Below are 16,580 nucleotides of genomic sequence, written 5' to 3' on the forward strand. Positions count from 1 at the left end.
GTGCCCATCAGACTTCTGAAGGTTAAGAGAAAAGATGCACCAATGGCATCTGGTGTAACAAATCAGCCCCTGAATCACCTAACTATAAAACTCCCAGGGAAAAAAATTAAATAATCTCTGCTTAAAATATGTCAATGTCAATTTTAAATCTAGTTAGGAAGATCAGCTCTGGTGCCTTTATAGCAGCTTAGCCACGTGCACTGTAAAGGCTCACTGGTGCTGTAGCCATCACTGGGTTTTGAAATGAGTAAAACACAAAGTTATTAAATCAGTTTTGGTCTTGCAGTCCCATTTGATCAGTTCACTTTAACATGCTTTCAAGCAATTAAAGAAATTGATATACAGAGATTTCTAAAAGAAGCAGGAGATAAAATTTCACTGACATAGAGATCTGTAACAAGACATAGATTTCTTTCTGAAAAAAGATGTGTAAGCCATATTCTAACATGTTACAGCAGAGAAAAGAAAAATTAAAATGTCAGATTATATTTTTAAATACGTTTTCCCACCTATTACATAGCCCTTCTGTGTTCTGAGTGCTGGAACCTAGATCAGCCAACTTTTTGTGTTATAATATGCACACAAAACATTTTCCTGCAGGCTTAGTTGAAATCAGAGAAACAGAAGAATTTGTGTACATAAAGTACTCAAAACCAGTATCTTAGCACAGTATAGGAATTTATGGTCTCAAGATTAAAATCTGCTGTGGTAAACACTCAGCACAGCTAGTCATCAGAAAAAAACCCCCCAGCAAACCCTGTATGTATAGATTTTGAGCATTAGGTGTCTTTATCTTTTTTCACTAAAGGAAATGTACGTGTGTGCGCACCTGTCTCCCCACCTCCCATCTTCAGCTAGTGCTTTTGTTACAAAGAAAGTGAAGAAGAGCTTTGTGAAACAACTTATTCACAGTAGGACCCAGTAATTATGATGAAAGTACAGCAGCATAAGGCAGACAAAATGGTGTTATTTCTTTCTATTGTAAGTCTTAGGTCTCTATATGGAGCAGCACTTTACTCACCTACCTTGCATATCAATGTTGAACAAATTGCCTTGTTCATATTTTTAACACTGCAGACCCAGCTTACAGTTTTAGTTACACCACTTAGAAGCTACAAGAAGCCTCTCAAGGAGAAAAAGTCAGCAAACTATTATTTTTCAGCTGTTCACAAAGTAAATCATTTGAAGTTCTAGTTGTCTCAAAAAATGAAAAGGTTTGCTTTCTGTTGAGAAAAAAAATATGATCACACCATTTTTCAATGCTCCTCTACTGAGGCCAACAAGGATAGTTTGAATCAGGAATCTTGCAGGAAAACTTGCAGGAAAAGCTTTAGGAGCAAATATCCCGCCACCTTAAAATATGCAGAACAGCACAAAAGCCAAGATCGACATGTTTGGGCATCTTTTGTAAACTATGAAAAAAATGACTGCTACAGGAGACACAGTCAAACTTCTCTATAAAAAATGAAGCTTCGTCGTCATGTCTCTGAAAGTACTGTCTCCTTCTCCTGTTTCAGTCCAGCTTGTGTCTCTGGTCTGTGGGCACTTCACACTGAGAGAAATAAAATACTGGTATTTCCAGGGAGAAGAAAATTATTTAGCCTTCTAAAATAGAAGAAATCAAACAAAACAGGCACATTCAGGTATTAATAAGTTATTTTCTGATCGTGGGAAAGAAAGAGGATCAAATATGTTTAAGTCTGACCTAAAAATGATACTGAATGCTAATTAATGAATGTATTGTTAACAGATGCTTCCCTTTTTTCTTAAGAAATTTAATATATCCATGTATTTATATGCTGGTATATAAAAAGCTCTTTGCCTTCCCCCTTCCAAAAATATCTGAAGCACTGTGAAAAAAAGTAATTCTTACTAAAGAGGACGGCAGCTTTGCTATATTACTTGAAGTAATCCTAAGGAACAGTAACATTAAACAGTCTCTATGATCAGGATAGGATGCTGGACATGCAAAGCATCTAACAGAGGAAGATCCTCTTTAGTCACTGGTTTCATATCAGCTGCTGCCAAGTGCATCTCTGATAGTGGGTAAGAAAATGAAGCTGGAGTGCTAAGTCCACCTCTTGGTCACCCCAATGTAAACTGCTGCTGTGCACTTGAGTTCTGTGGAGTCATCTCAGATGTGCTGGTGTAAGAGAAGGACACCGGAGTGCTGGTCACGTAGCTCCAGTGCTCACACGCTGGAAGAGAAGCAATGAGAATATGTAGACGCAGAACACAGGCAAGGCAAATGTTTTATACTCTTTCTTGAAGGTTTGATTTTATAGCCTTTGTCTGAAAATAAGATTTCTCTACAGTGCCTTACTGCCTCAAGCAAAGTCCAAAAGGCTTTTTCTCCTATACTGATCTTATATGATGTTATGAGTAAAATATCAGTTGCAATGAAATCGATAGGAGCTTCACCTGTGTGTCTGAGGCTGTTTTAATGAAAGCAGTGGTAAAACTCCTGTTGATTTTCTGGAGAAGACTGAAGCCCTGGGGAATACTGGTAGCTCTTTAATAAGAGCTGTCTGCCAGATGTAAAGCACGAGGATATCCACTATTGCCTCAGAAAGCAGGGTGGCAAATCCTCCAGTCTGGCCATCATCTCCGTTATGTGCTTTGGTAAAATGTGCATCCTGAATACCCTTTTCAGTAGTTCTTCCCTGGTGCAAGAAAAGGTTTAAAATCTGGCCACAGATAAGGTCTTCCTGAGTTGGCCTGAAGTCAGTAAATTCAACATAAAATTGAAAGGAATCAAGTCTTTAAAACAGTATTGGAACTAATGTTCTGGTTATAATCAGTTGCAAACAGGCCTGAATATATCAAACGAAAGAACTGATGTGATCAGAGCAACTGACATCTTCCAAGAGCCACCTGCTATTACCACAACATATCTAAAAATAAGTGAGAAAAACCACGATATTTTGAGAATAAACCTTTATTGTTCATACAAAGCTGACTCTGTCACATATCATGAGGCATCATTAACATAACTTTGCTTAAATCAAACAATATTGCTTAATGAAATATCCAACACAGTTATAATCAATTATTTTCTTTTTCTTCTCTCCTGGATGGAATGTGTGTTTCGATATCAACTCATCTCTTTTAAACTGCTAGCTTAGCCAGCATGTTATATGAATAAGCTCCTTGCCAGGTAAATCCACCACAGGTACTAAAATCAGAGCTGGGGTCTTCTTGCCCAAATATTTTTTGAGGTATTGTTGCAGTCCTGAAATAGAAACAAACAATTAATGAATCCTCTCTGCCTCATTTTCTATTGTCTCATATTTCTTAAAAATGATTTCTAAATAAATTTTTGAAAACTATTGTGAAGTAACAATTAACAAAAGGAAATGAAATGCAACTCTAAGTTTTCCCTTTATATAGAAGGAAGAATCATCATCTCCCACCCCCTCATCAACTAATTTGAGACTAACTTTACATATTGCCTAAGGCCATAATTTAGCAAAACAGTTAAAACAACAAGTTTCTAACCTTGAGCGAGTGGTCTGTTGATTACAGATACAGCAAGCTGAAAATAAGTGCAAGTAGTAAAAATAACTGAAGGCCAGTTGAAATGAAGTTTTTTGTCATTTTTGATATTTAGATGATCAGCATGTAGTACTCTGTAAACAAAATTCTGCTCTCAGGTCCCACTGTGGTGCATCAATCTACTAGAAGTTAAAGTAGGCCATTTTAATGTTGCTGTCAGGAACTCTAAGGGGACAGGTATGTGTGGCAGAAGTTTGTAAATTTGAAGTCCATTATAGGAACAGATTTAATAATGGAGAAGATCTAATTAGGAGAATATAGAAGAAAAAGAATGGAAAATTTAAACTCAGCATCAGGATGTTACTGGACATGTTGCAGCCTCACTGGACATGTGAGAAATCCAGCCACACAGAACCCTTAGAGATGAGTGCTGAAAACCCTCCAAACGTCCCTCCAAAAGACAGCTTCCTGATGGTAAGGTATGGCCTGTATGGGTTTTGGTTGCGATAAGTTATTTCTGTCTGCAGCTTCTGTGATTATGGCAATTCTTTATAACACTAAGCAATCTTGGCTAGCGAGGGTGTAAAGAGGGCAGAACTTGAAGACTGTCAGAGCTTTATTTTTTGGCATCACTACCTGTGAAACTGTGAATAGGCAGTTCAGTCAAAGTGTTACTTCATCCAGGATAAAACAGGGATTTTGCAATTGTATTCACTGAAGCCAAAACTCTTCCCTCTTGTTACCTGGCAGCAGTAGTATAAATTAATGTAATCATGGCAATGCTGCCCACAAAATATTGCAGATAGTACCAGTCTTCTGAAATCCTGCTGACTTCCTTTGGTATTAACATCATTGACATTAGAGGTAAAACCAGACAAAGCTGAGCGAAAGATCAACAGTCTCCTCAAAGGTCAAAGGACTTCTTCATGTTGTTTGTAAAATGGGACTCAGTCTTTGGATCACAGATATTCAGCAGTGACCTGATAATTTAGCATCAGCTAAAAATTTCATTCTAAACTTTGATGTCAGAAAACTTTATAGTTATGCTGGCTCAGAAGGCATTAAGGGGAAGGCAAGTGACCTCGAAAATCACCAGCTCCACCCTATTAAAATTACATTTCCTTTTTTTCCTCATTTAAAATTGTGAAAATATAATTTTAGTCTTTAACTATTTTCACAGGCTTAAAAGCTGTGAAACAGCATTAAAATACAAAACCAGACTGAGGTATTACTTTCAAAGGGAGAATTTGAAAGTGAGGCTATCTGGAAATATAACTCCATTCTTTTGGGGTTTTTTTTAGGTGGTCAAAATAGCCATAAATAAGAGCCACCTTTCCAAAAGACCACCACATTTTCTATTGCAAGTGCAAACTGTTGCAGCAAAGCCTACACATATCATTGAAATGTGGATGAAAATCTAGGACATATGCCTCTAAATGTTTATTATACTTATAAATCGAATAGTTTGATATGGAAACATTCTACCTTAGATGTGCATCTTTATACATTTAAAAACTGTGGATAAAAGTCTGCTCAGCCAAACTTCCCCTGAAAAGAGGAGACTGAGTCTTCCAGAAAAGTAAAATTCCATGAGCCAGCACTGTGCCCTTGTGGCCAGGAAGGCCAATGGCATCCTGGGGTGTATTAGAAGGGGGGTGGTTAGTAGGTCCAGAGAGGTTCTCCTTCCCCTTTACTCTGCCCTGGTGAGACCTCATCTGGAATATTGTGTCCAGTTCTGGGCCCCTCAGTTCAAGAAGGACAGGGAACTGCTGGAGAGAGTCCAGCGCAGCGCCACAAAGATGATTAAGGGAGTGGAGCATCTCCCTTATGAGGAAAGGCTGAGGGAGCTGGGTCTCTTTAGCTTGGAGAAGAGGAGACTGAGGGGTGACCTCATCAATGTTTATAAATATATAAAGGGTGGGTGTCACGAGGATGGAGCCAGGCTCTTCTCGGTGACAACCAACAGTAAGACAAGGGGTAATGGCTTCAAGCTGGAACACAAGAGGTTCCACTTAAATTTGAGAAGAAACTTCTTCTCAGTGAGGGTGACGGAACACTGGAACAGGCTGCCCAGGGGGGTTGTGGATTCTCCTTCTCTGGAGACATTCAAAACCCGCCTGGACGCCTTCCTGTGTAACCTCACCTAGGTGTTCCTGCTCTGGCAGGGGGATTGGACTAGATGATCTTTGGAGGTCCCTTCCAATCCCTAACATTCTGTGATTCTGTGATTCTGTACCCTAAGGTCCCACAGAAGGCAATGCACAATTACTAAATCTGTGTCAGATTATGTATCAATGAAAAAAATGACAGCTATATATTTTACCTGCAATAATAAGATACTCTAAATCGTCCAATACTAATTGTATGTTTTTAATGACATGACACTAATAAAGACACAATATTTATCTTCTTCACTGCTGCAAATTATGCTTTTAGATAAATAAGAGCCTCAGTCAAGAGTATGAGTGTTTTCTGAAGCATGTAACTCTTTGTTCAAATACATTTGAGATTTCAAAAACTTATTTCCTTTATGCCACTTCCAGAAATGTTTGCTCAGTTGCATGCCATAATTCTAAAAGTTGATCTTAAAAGTGAAAACATGGAAAGGACAGAGTGAATGTGGCTATTGGAGCTTTAACAGGAGCTATGTATGACTGATATCGGTCCTAAAGTTATGTAATCTGCCCTGACACAGACTGCATATTAAAGTAGAAATAAAACCAGCTGATTAGCAAGCAGCAAACAAGTGGTGTGTATTGTGCATGTTTTCGTTTTCCCTGACAGTCGGCATTAATTATTATTACTACATGAAATTTGCTGAAAGCTGGTGAGGTTCATCCTGTTAGATGGATCCCTGCTACTCCCAACTGATCAGCAGAAGTTCAGGGTACAGGTTCCATATTGCACCTCTATGCATTTGTTTATTGACCTGGGTACAGCTGAGGGATATGGACATAATCAAAACTTAAAATGAACAAAAATAATTCAAAGTCTTTCCCTATCTCACAAAAACCCCCTAGCATTACAATCTATTTCTGCCATTCCTCTGTAAGGACAGGATACTGAGATCAGTAGTTTGATAATGTCTCACGTGGGCTCAGCAGCCCTTCCATATAACATGACACAACCTAACACAATAAGCTATTGTTTTTAAAGGGGCTTTTCACACTAAGTAGATAAAACAATATCCTCAGGGTCCCTAAAGGGTCATTTCAAATGATTAGGAAGATGATTTTTGTATCTGTGCTGTCATTGGCTTCAGCAGGATTTAGACAGTATGAGGTGAGGCCACAGAACCCACTTATGTTTTCAAAATCAGATCCCCATTACTGCTGCCATACTCTTGCTTCACTGGATATTTGCAGGGGAGGAGTAATCTAATGGCTCATATTAAAAAGGAAAATAGTAACAAAAAGGAAGATTGCATTTAGCCTAGTACATAAAAAAAATCATTTTCGTGTTACAACTACCATCCTTCCTTCACTTTTTAACCAAAAGATACTGTTACATTGCTTAGAGCAGGTTTTTAAATCCCTGAGCTAATAAAGCTCCATTGCTTCAGCTGTGGAGACCTGACATGCAGCGTGTACTTTGAAAAGAAGCGTCACAGGGGATCAGGTTCCTAACAGTTGACTAAGAGTTCCAGTCCCAAAAGATGTGCCCCTGGTACGCAGAACACTTAACCCTTCGACCAGTATCAACATGACTATTCACAAATTATTGATGTCCCTAAATCCCTGGCAGATTGGAGGCAGTTCTTGTCTCCCTTGAAGCCAAAGCATATGGTCACTAATGAGATGGATTAAAAAATATATATACACATTTGAGGCTTTGCCATGTGGATGTAAAGCCACAGAAATGATAGAAGATGATTGAACTGGACTGAACACTGTTAAACACATGATTAGCCTCTTGTTATGGATCATTTCCATTGATCTATATACAGTTTTGCAGCATAGTTTAATTAAAGCTGTCTGGAACAAGCCTCTGCCCTAAATGATCAGGCAGAGCAATGAAAAGGTGAAACATGAGGAACTGGAGACCTCCCCTTCCTTTCTTAAACATCCATCTGTTTGTCTCTGTGGTTTACAACCATAGCAAGGAAAGAAAATGTGCTTTTTAAAAAAAGTCTGCTTTTGCTGCTGTTTATGAGGCTTATGTGCCAGAGAAATCAGTGCAGGATTTTCCCCACACTTTTACTTAAGATAATATAAAATGATATAGCAGAATGTAAGATTTTAAAACAAAACCTGTACAATTGCCTTGCTTTATTTTATTTTATATCTTCCTGTCCAAAATAAGCCCAGTAAACAAAAACGTACTGTTGGAATATAGAAGCGAGTCACTTTGCAAAATATGATTTTGTGCTGAATTTTTGTTGCAGCTGTAAAGATTTTAAATGACAATAATGTGGACATTTTGCATAGTCCAATACTTGGCTTTTCATACGGTACCTCATGGTATCCTTTAGTATTCTTGATGTTACTTCACATTGGTCATATTGGTCATTTCTCTCTTAAGGGACTATGTTTTCAAAATGCTCTGCTCACAACAAAACTGGAGGCAACGTCCTCTGAATAATTGTATTTCCATTTTGAAAACATATCAGCTGGATCTTCAAAAATACTAAGAGCCCAGCAGCTCCAGGGAAAACTGGCCAAAGATATGTTACTCAATGCTTTTATAAATTTCTTCCAAAATTATAAAATTCAAAGTCAGTCTTGGTTGTTTTTGTTTGTTTGTTTGTTTTCCAAGTGGGAAACATTCCTATGCACAAAAAGAGAAAAATCAACAATAAAATTAGGAGGATAGAAATTGAACTTGCTTTGGAAGACAACCACTCCTGATTATTTATCTTGGTTATTACACTAATTTCCCTTGGTCCTTCTGGTTTTGAGCGAGTTACAGTCTGTCTTTGCCTACTTATTTATGATATCAGACTATTGATGATCTACATACTTATAATGATGATTGGCGTGTAATTGAACTTCGTTAAGGACTGGTAACGGGGGGTTCTGTGGCACCTTTTGGCAAACCAGACTAGGCACAACTTCTGAGATGATATAAAATCCTTCATGCAATACCGATGATGCACTTCAATCACTCTGGCCTGGGATATTTAGCTGAATACAAGTTAAGCAGCTGCTTTGAATTGCAGGGAAAGTCTGTTATCATGATATATGAGACAAATGACAAATACGAATTTGGATAAGGCTGTGAAACTGCTTTAAACCTGTGATTACCTAAGCCAGCCTTTGAAACTATGACAATCAAAGAATCTGTGTTCTTTGCTACATAACTTTCAAAACCTAATCTGTACTGTAAAGATTTCTTAAGCTGTGTCTAGATTTCTCTCCCTTCTTTCAAATTCAACAGCTGATGAATGAGCTTTCCTGTTGCATGGTAAATACATAATAACATTTGTTTAAAAAATTAAAAACTAACTGGCATAATTTTAAAAAAACCCCTCAAATTTACTGTTTCCGGCCTATTTGTAAACTATACATACCTCAAAATTAAAAAACCAAACAAACGAAAAAGAAATTACAGAGGGAGTTGCAGTTGTATTTGGAACACAGGTCTCTACAAACACATGCCTGCTCAGATGCCAAAACAGCCACTCAGATCTGCACGAGTCTGATTTGCAACACTTCTTTCACAAAATTGTATCCTCAAGGATTTGTCTGATTTCATTTCAGTTTGCCTTGCATTTATGGAGCCATCTATACTGAAAGGCTTCTTGCTTCTCACACCAAACTAGGTTTAGTTCCAACAATGGAAATGTCTTTTTCAAGTAATCACATAACAGGCAAAAATACAGGCTGGACTGGAAGCACTAAAGCCAAAGTTAGCTATCCTCTTTCGGCTTTTCCCTAATACCAAAGAACCATTTCAGATGATTGCAACCTTTTATGTGAAGGATATGTTTATTAGGATCCAGACTGACAGGACTCTGCCATTTTAGTCATAAAACACTGTGGGATGTAGGCACAGATACATACAAAACAGGGTAACACTTCACCTAGCAGACCAATCATCAAATGAATTCATAGAAGTATTGAATAGTTTGGGTTGGAAGGGACCTTCAAAGGTCATCTATAATAGTCCACCACCCCTGCAATGAGCAGGGACACCTTCAACTAGATCAGGTTGCTCAGAGCCCCTCCAGCCTGGCCTTGAATGTCTCTAGGGATGGGGCATCTACTGCCTCTCTCGGCAACCTGTTCCAGTGTTTCACCACCCTCATTGTAAAATAAAAAATTCTTCCTTATATCCAGTCTCAATCTCCCCTCCTTCAGTGTAAAACCATCAGCCCCTGTCCTGTCGCTATAGGCCCTACTAAGAAGTATGTCCTCATCTTTCTTATAAGCCCCTTTAGGTACTGAAAGGCTGCAATGAGGTCTCCCCAGATCCTCCTCCAGGCTGAACAACCTCAACTCTCTCAGCCTGTCCTCATAGGAAAGGTGTTCCATTCTTCTGATCATCTCGGTGGCCCTTCTCCAACAGGTCCATGTCTTTCTTGTACTGAGACAATGATCTGCAACAAAGAGTTTTATTATCTTTTACTGCTAGTCTTGTTTGTGCAGTGAACTTCTTGCCCCTTTGGAATCTATCCTGAACCCGAAAAAACAGTTCTAGCAATGTTTTTACACAGGCTACAGTGAAAACATAATGGAAGTTGCTGTAGGCTTGGATGGGTACCCACAGGAGTCGGAGCAACTCTTTCTACAGTGGAGCAGAGGAAGAAGAAAACGAGCTGTGTTTCCCTGCATGCCTTACTGATAACTCCTGCTCTCAGAATCAGTGAGAAACTGAGAGTGTGCAAGGTAGCAGTCATGGACATAACTGTTTATGGGAAATACAAGAAAGATGAGTGATTAGTTTATCTTAATCCGAAGTACTGGCCTCAAATGACCAGCTCTGAAGGAATCCAGAAGTTGCCTCTTCTCCTCCCAGCCTCACCAACCTCTCAGCTCTTCCTCTGCTTTGATGGGAGGGTGTGGAAAGAAAAGAGGGCCCGCTGACAATCAGGATGGGCATTGACATTTACAGGAACCTCACTTTTCTAGAGCTGAGTCACTTGGCTGAGTAACTGTGGAAGTTTTTTTAGACTGTAGCTAATGTATTTTTTAGCATCTGAAAGAAAATTAGCAGACAAAACAGTTATTTTTAGTGCTGGTTTGATTGCGGGCCTGTCAGCCTTGGCAATGCATCTCTTTTATCAAGCTGCCACGATACCTTGTTTTGTTTTCAGAGCAAAGTTTGATTAAAGACCAATTTCAGAAAAGTTACTCACTGTGGGCGTTAATTAGAGCTTTCCGGACTCTGCAGGGTTTAGCTTGTGATCCATTTCACTTACTAAACCCTGTAATTCAAGTTACATGAAGATGGGAATGAACCAACCCCTTTCTATTCTATTCTTCTTAAAGCTTCTGTTTAACTGAGTCATGAAATAAACTCTCTTCTTGCCTTCCCTAATATGGAATACTAATTTCTGACCATTCCTAAACAAAATTAAAAATAATACTTCACATCTATAAAGAGTTTTCAAACTGATGAACTGAGACACATCCAGGGAGCTTCAGAACAATGTAGGTAAACATCAGGAAGCCTTTGCCTCTAAATAATGTTTTCAGTAGTGCGCAAGTATACTGTACATCTTTGGAAAAAATAGGTAAACATCTATTTCCCTTCCCCTGCATTTTTTCTGGGAGTGGTATACGAATATTGTCACTTTGTAAAAGAAGGTCCCTGGCATTCCCCTCCTCTCCTCTTATTAGCAGACAAGAAAAGCCTTTTGCCTTTCTGTAAGCAAAAGGCCAGCTACTAGCTCAAAAATCTTATAAAGGTGGTTGATGAAAAATGACTTAGCATTACTTGTGGATAATAAATAGCAGATTGAAGCAGAATGCATAACATGTTAATAAATTAGGAACTGTGTAATAAAATGCAAACACCAGCAGACAGAAAAAACAGCCCAAACCAAAACCTAACCCAGCTACATTGGACATTTGAAACTAGGCTAGACAAAACATGAAACCACGTACTAAAGATAACAGACCTGTGAAGGATAAGATTACCTAAAATGGTCCATCTCTTTTTTTCTCCAGCAGAGAGCCTCCACATGAGAACTGAGGCTGGATGAGGCAAGGTATTTAAGGAGAATTCATGTATACTATCATCTTAAAATATCCTCTCCCAAGTATACATTCTCTCCTGAACTTCCTCCCAAGTTTTGAAATCTAAAGTTTGAAGGCTGCTATGGACTCTTCCTAGGGTTGCACAGGGTGACAAATGCATCAGGAATGCTGAGGAGGTAAGCAAATCAGGCAATCATAATCATCAAATGAGGTTTTATACTGAAATTTAGAACTATTCCAATTTCAATCCCAAATGCCATCCCTAAGGCAATTATACACCACCTAACTCTTTCTGGATATACAGAATTTACCTTCCAAAGTACACACAGTACCAGTCAATTTAGGTGTGTTATCATGCACATCAACAGCAAGTTGCAGAAAGAAATGTGACTCTTTTAAAGATAAATAAATGTTGCTGAGCTTCTCTGCACATTAGTTATGGCTGTTTCTCAGTAGAAAGAATTAAGATTTAACTTCCATAATAATTCTTTCAAGCTGCCAGCTATGGTTTAGAAAATAGCAGGGCATGAAAACTCATTGTCTTGTGTTTCCCAGTGTTCTGTTTTTAGCCATGTCCTACCTACAGGTTGAGAATCGGCCTATACAAGGTTATAAATGTGGACTTATTTTTAAAATGTCATTAAGCTTCTGCACTAAATAAAGAAACACTTAAGCATGCCCTTCCAGTACTCACAGTGAGGTCTAAATATAATTTCAAAAAGATTGGGAGGACTGAACCTTCTGACTACAATCACTCAGGGAAGAACTTGCGCTTTTTCTAAAACCACGACAAAGTGCAAAGATCACGCGCCTGTTTTCCTTGTGTGCTATCTTTCAACCCTGTAATGACCCAGACTCTTCTAGGGGTAGATGGTCATTGAACTTGTGTGCCACCTGTGTTCAGAATCTCTGGGGAAGATGGGCTGTAATGACACCAAACAGGGATGAGTTATGAATAGAGACAGATTATTACAAACATATGAAGCAGTAAGGACGAATTTTTTTCAAGAGGCATCTAAGAATGCACTTCACAGTACGTGCAGGCACTTTTTTGCTCATATAGTCATCCGAACATGCTTATGCAGACAGATAAAACTGCAGGATTCACTACAGGCTCACACACAGGTTTTTCACTGGATGCAAAATCAGATAAATGTGCACTTCCTTGATTTTTTTTTTTTCAGATTAATTGAACACTTGGTGTGAAAATGATCAACTGCAACAGCACCTGTGCAGTAATTATGAAACTTGCCTTTTCACCCTTAGGTCACATTACAGCTACTGACTCTTGGCCCATAGTCCAAGAGCATGAGATGGCACAGATTTGCAAGATGATGGACAGTTGGTGGCTGTGCCTTCCAGGTAGGGTTGGGGACACTGGTGGGGCAGTGTGCGTGGGAAGCTCAGCTGTGCCTGCTGGTAATTCAAGAACTTTTATCTCCAGGGCCTGTCAATCTGGCACCTTTCACAAGTGTTAAATTCACTTAAGTATATTTTTTAAGAAGCTGTCATGAGACATACTGAAGCAAATATGTCCTTCAGTGGTTACACAAGGACTTGGTTGTAACAATGTTTGTTAAGTGCTTTGACATCCCCAAATTATATCTTTGGTACAGCTTCCACATTTGTTGGTTTATTCAGGTCTGCTAAAACCCATGGGTTGAAGAATTATCTGATTGGACATACTGCATTCAAAAGGCCTGATCATGAAGAGATGTTTTTATAACCAATAAACACAACATACATCTGCTGATGGGATAATTTAGTCTACAAATAATATAAAAGGTTTCTAAAGTACTTCATGGTAAGTATCTTTAGACAGGCTATGAAGAAGATCATATAGTCCTTGCTTTATGTCAAGTTAAGCTATGATCATTTAAAATAATATTAATGGAATAATTGTTTTCAGTTTCCAGGCCAGATTCTCAGCTTCCGTAAATTGTAGCTATGCTAATTTACACCTGTCGAGGAGCATGCACAGTAGATTATACAGAATCATAGAATGTCCTGATTTGGAAGGGATCCACAAGGACTATTGAGTCCAACTCCTGTCCCTGCATATGACAACCCCACGGTTCACACTGTGTGTCTGAGGGCCTTGTCCAGTCTCTTCTTGAACACTGTCAGGCTTGGGGCCGTGACACCTCCCTGGGGAGCCTGTTCCAGTGCTCCACCACCCTCTGGGTGAAGAACCTTTTGCTAATGTCCAACCCAAAACCTCCCCAGGCACATCTTCCTGCTATTCCCTTGGGTTCTGTCATTGGTCACCAGAGAGAAGAGATCAACGCCTGCCCCTCCTCCTCCCCTTGTGAGGAAACTATAGACCATGATGAGGTCTCCCCTTCATCTTCTCCAGGTTGAACAAACCAAGTGACTGTAGCCGCTCCTCATATGGCTTCCCCTCCAAACCTTCACCAACTTTGTAGCGCTATTCTTGACACTCTCCAGTAGCTTTATATCTCTTTTATCCTGTGGCACCCAGAACTGCACACAGTGCTACAGGTGAGGCCACACCAGTGCAGAGCAGAGCAGGACAATCACCTCCCTGCCCGGCTGGCAATGCTGGGCTGGATGCACCCAGGACACGGTTGGCCCCCTTGGCTGCCAGGGCACAGTGCTGGCTCATGTTCAACTTGCCGTCGAGCAGAACCCCCAGATCCTTCTCTGCAGAGCTGCTCTCCAGCATCTCATCCCCTAGTCTGTACATACAGCCAGGGTTGCTGTGTCCCAGGTGCAAAACCCGGCCCTCGCCCTTGTTAAACTTCATGTGGTTGGTGATTGCCCAGTTCTCTGATTTGTCCAGATCCCTCTGCAGGGCCTCTCTGCCCTTGAGAGTGTCAACAGCTCCTCCCAATTCTGTGTCAATGGCAAACTTACTTAGTATTCCCTCAAATCCTGTGTCCAAGTCATTTATAAAGACATTGAAAAGTGCTGGCCCTAAGATGGATCCCTGCAGAACCCGCTAGTGACTGGTTGCCAGCCCGACATAACCCCATTTACTAGAACCCTTTGAGCCCGGCCCATCAGCCAATTGCTCACACACTGCTGTGTGTTTACCCAGCTGTATGCTGGACATCTTGCCCAGGAGGATACTGTGAGGGACAGTGTCAAAGGCTTTACTGAAACCCAAAAAGATCACGTCGACAGGCTTCCCTTGGTCAACTATGTGGGTAACCTTGTCATAGAGAGAAATTAAGTTTGTTGAGCAGGACTTTCCCCTCATGAACCCGTGCTGGCTGGGACCAATGACTGCATTGTTATTCAGATGTTTTTCAATAACTCCCAGAACAATCTTCTCCATCATTTTGCCAGGCACAGAAGTGAGGCTGACAGGCCTGTAGTTGTCAGGGTCATCCCTGTTGTCCTTCTTGTAGAATGGGACAACCTTTGCCAGGCTCCAGTCAACTGGGACCTCTCCAGATTCCCAGGAGCATTGAAAAATCACAGAGAGAGGTCTCGCTATGACATCAGCCAGCTCTTCAAGCACCCTTGGATGAATCCCATCGGGCCCCATCGACTTGTAGGGATCTAGCTGTAGCAGCAAATCCCGCATGAGTTCCGGATTGATTTGGAGTTTATTGTTCACGCAGCCATGGTTCTCTAACCCAGGATTATGGGGGCCTCCGAGTCCATCTTCAGTTTTGAAGACTGAGGCAAAGAAAGCATTAAACATCTCAGCTTTGTCTATGTCCCTGTTTATGAGGTGACCATGCTTATCAATTAATGGGCCAATGTTATTTCTGGTTTGCCTTTTACTATTAACATATTTTAAAAAGCCATTTTTTTCTCCCTCACACTACTAGCCAGCTTCAATTCTAATTGAGCTTTGGCCACACGAATTTCTTCCCTACATATTTATATATAGTATCATGTGCAAACTAATGAGGTTATTTCTAGATGTTTACCATTGTAAAGATCTTCAAAACTTTAAATCAATCTGCTGCACTCATGTAAACAACTTGTCATAAAAAAAAGAGATAAAAGTGCACCGAACATGTTAAATACATTATTAGGTTGATGAAGATCATTCATATTGATCCAGGTCTGGCTTCACAGCACAGTTTAATCAAACCTGCCTAGAAGAGGTAACAAAGAGTGGTTATGGCATTCACTCCCTTTCGTCCTGAGGTCACTAATTTAATCCAAGAGTGAGTCTACAAATGACTAACATTTCATTACTGCTGCATCTGACAAATTCTGCAAAATTAGCTGGAACAAGCTAAAAATTAGGGTAGACCTGTATTTAGAGGTGGGACAAAACCCGGCTTCTGTTCTAATGAGGAAAATGTGCTGCTGGAGGTTGCTGACGATCCACCCAGCGTTCTGTGGGCTCTCAACAGCCACACAACTACCTCTCCTTGATCTGGCAGATTTACATTAATTGGATTTTTATCCTGTATTGCAGAGACCAAAAGTATCAGTACCTTCTTATTCCCTACAATCAAGGAAGAAAAGGAGAGAGATGAAAATCTTTTGTTTCTCTTCATGGCCACCAAGGATGACAAATAAATCTTGGTGCTATTGCTTCCTGTGTAATGTGAGCTCATACTTTGTTATAGATTTGGGAACAGGAGACTGGGAGAGTCATTCAACTGCGTCAACCAACAGCAAAATGAAAGAAAAAGGGTCTGAAACTTGGCCACATAGTGATGTAAGCTGCAAGTAATTTTTTATCTAACTTGAATTTATTAACAGCAGAATTTATAAAAGCCTTCAGCAAGACTTATGTGCCATTTTATCAGGCACTGAATAAACACTAAAAACCAGAAAAGGTCTACCACAAAGAGTTTACCATCAACACAAAAAAATAGTGAGCTGAAAAAGGAAAGTAGCACAGGTAAGAAACTAAGTCAGAAAGCTGTACCAAATTCGTTAACGTAATTTATGTAAAAGCCAACAACTGACCCCAAATTCTGACCCACCTCTTCTTCCTCTCAATAACAC

At 39.8% G+C, this 16,580-nt stretch overlaps 1 protein-coding gene across 1 annotated transcript in view; it reads right to left on the minus strand.

Moving 5' to 3' along the window:
* Positions 1-2,984: 2,984 nt before the first annotated feature.
* Positions 2,985-16,580, minus strand: part of DPH6 (diphthamine biosynthesis 6) — a 199,205-nt gene continuing 185,609 nt past the window's right edge. The window contains exon 15 of the mRNA XM_065636214.1: positions 2,985-3,232. Within this exon, the coding sequence (XP_065492286.1) occupies positions 3,117-3,232 (116 nt within the window). The 3' untranslated portion in view covers positions 2,985-3,116. The remainder of the gene's footprint in view (positions 3,233-16,580) is intronic.

Source organism: Caloenas nicobarica, chromosome 5 (assembly GCF_036013445.1).
Source record: "Caloenas nicobarica isolate bCalNic1 chromosome 5, bCalNic1.hap1, whole genome shotgun sequence".
In the NCBI taxonomy this organism is placed as follows: domain Eukaryota; kingdom Metazoa; phylum Chordata; class Aves; order Columbiformes; family Columbidae; genus Caloenas; species Caloenas nicobarica.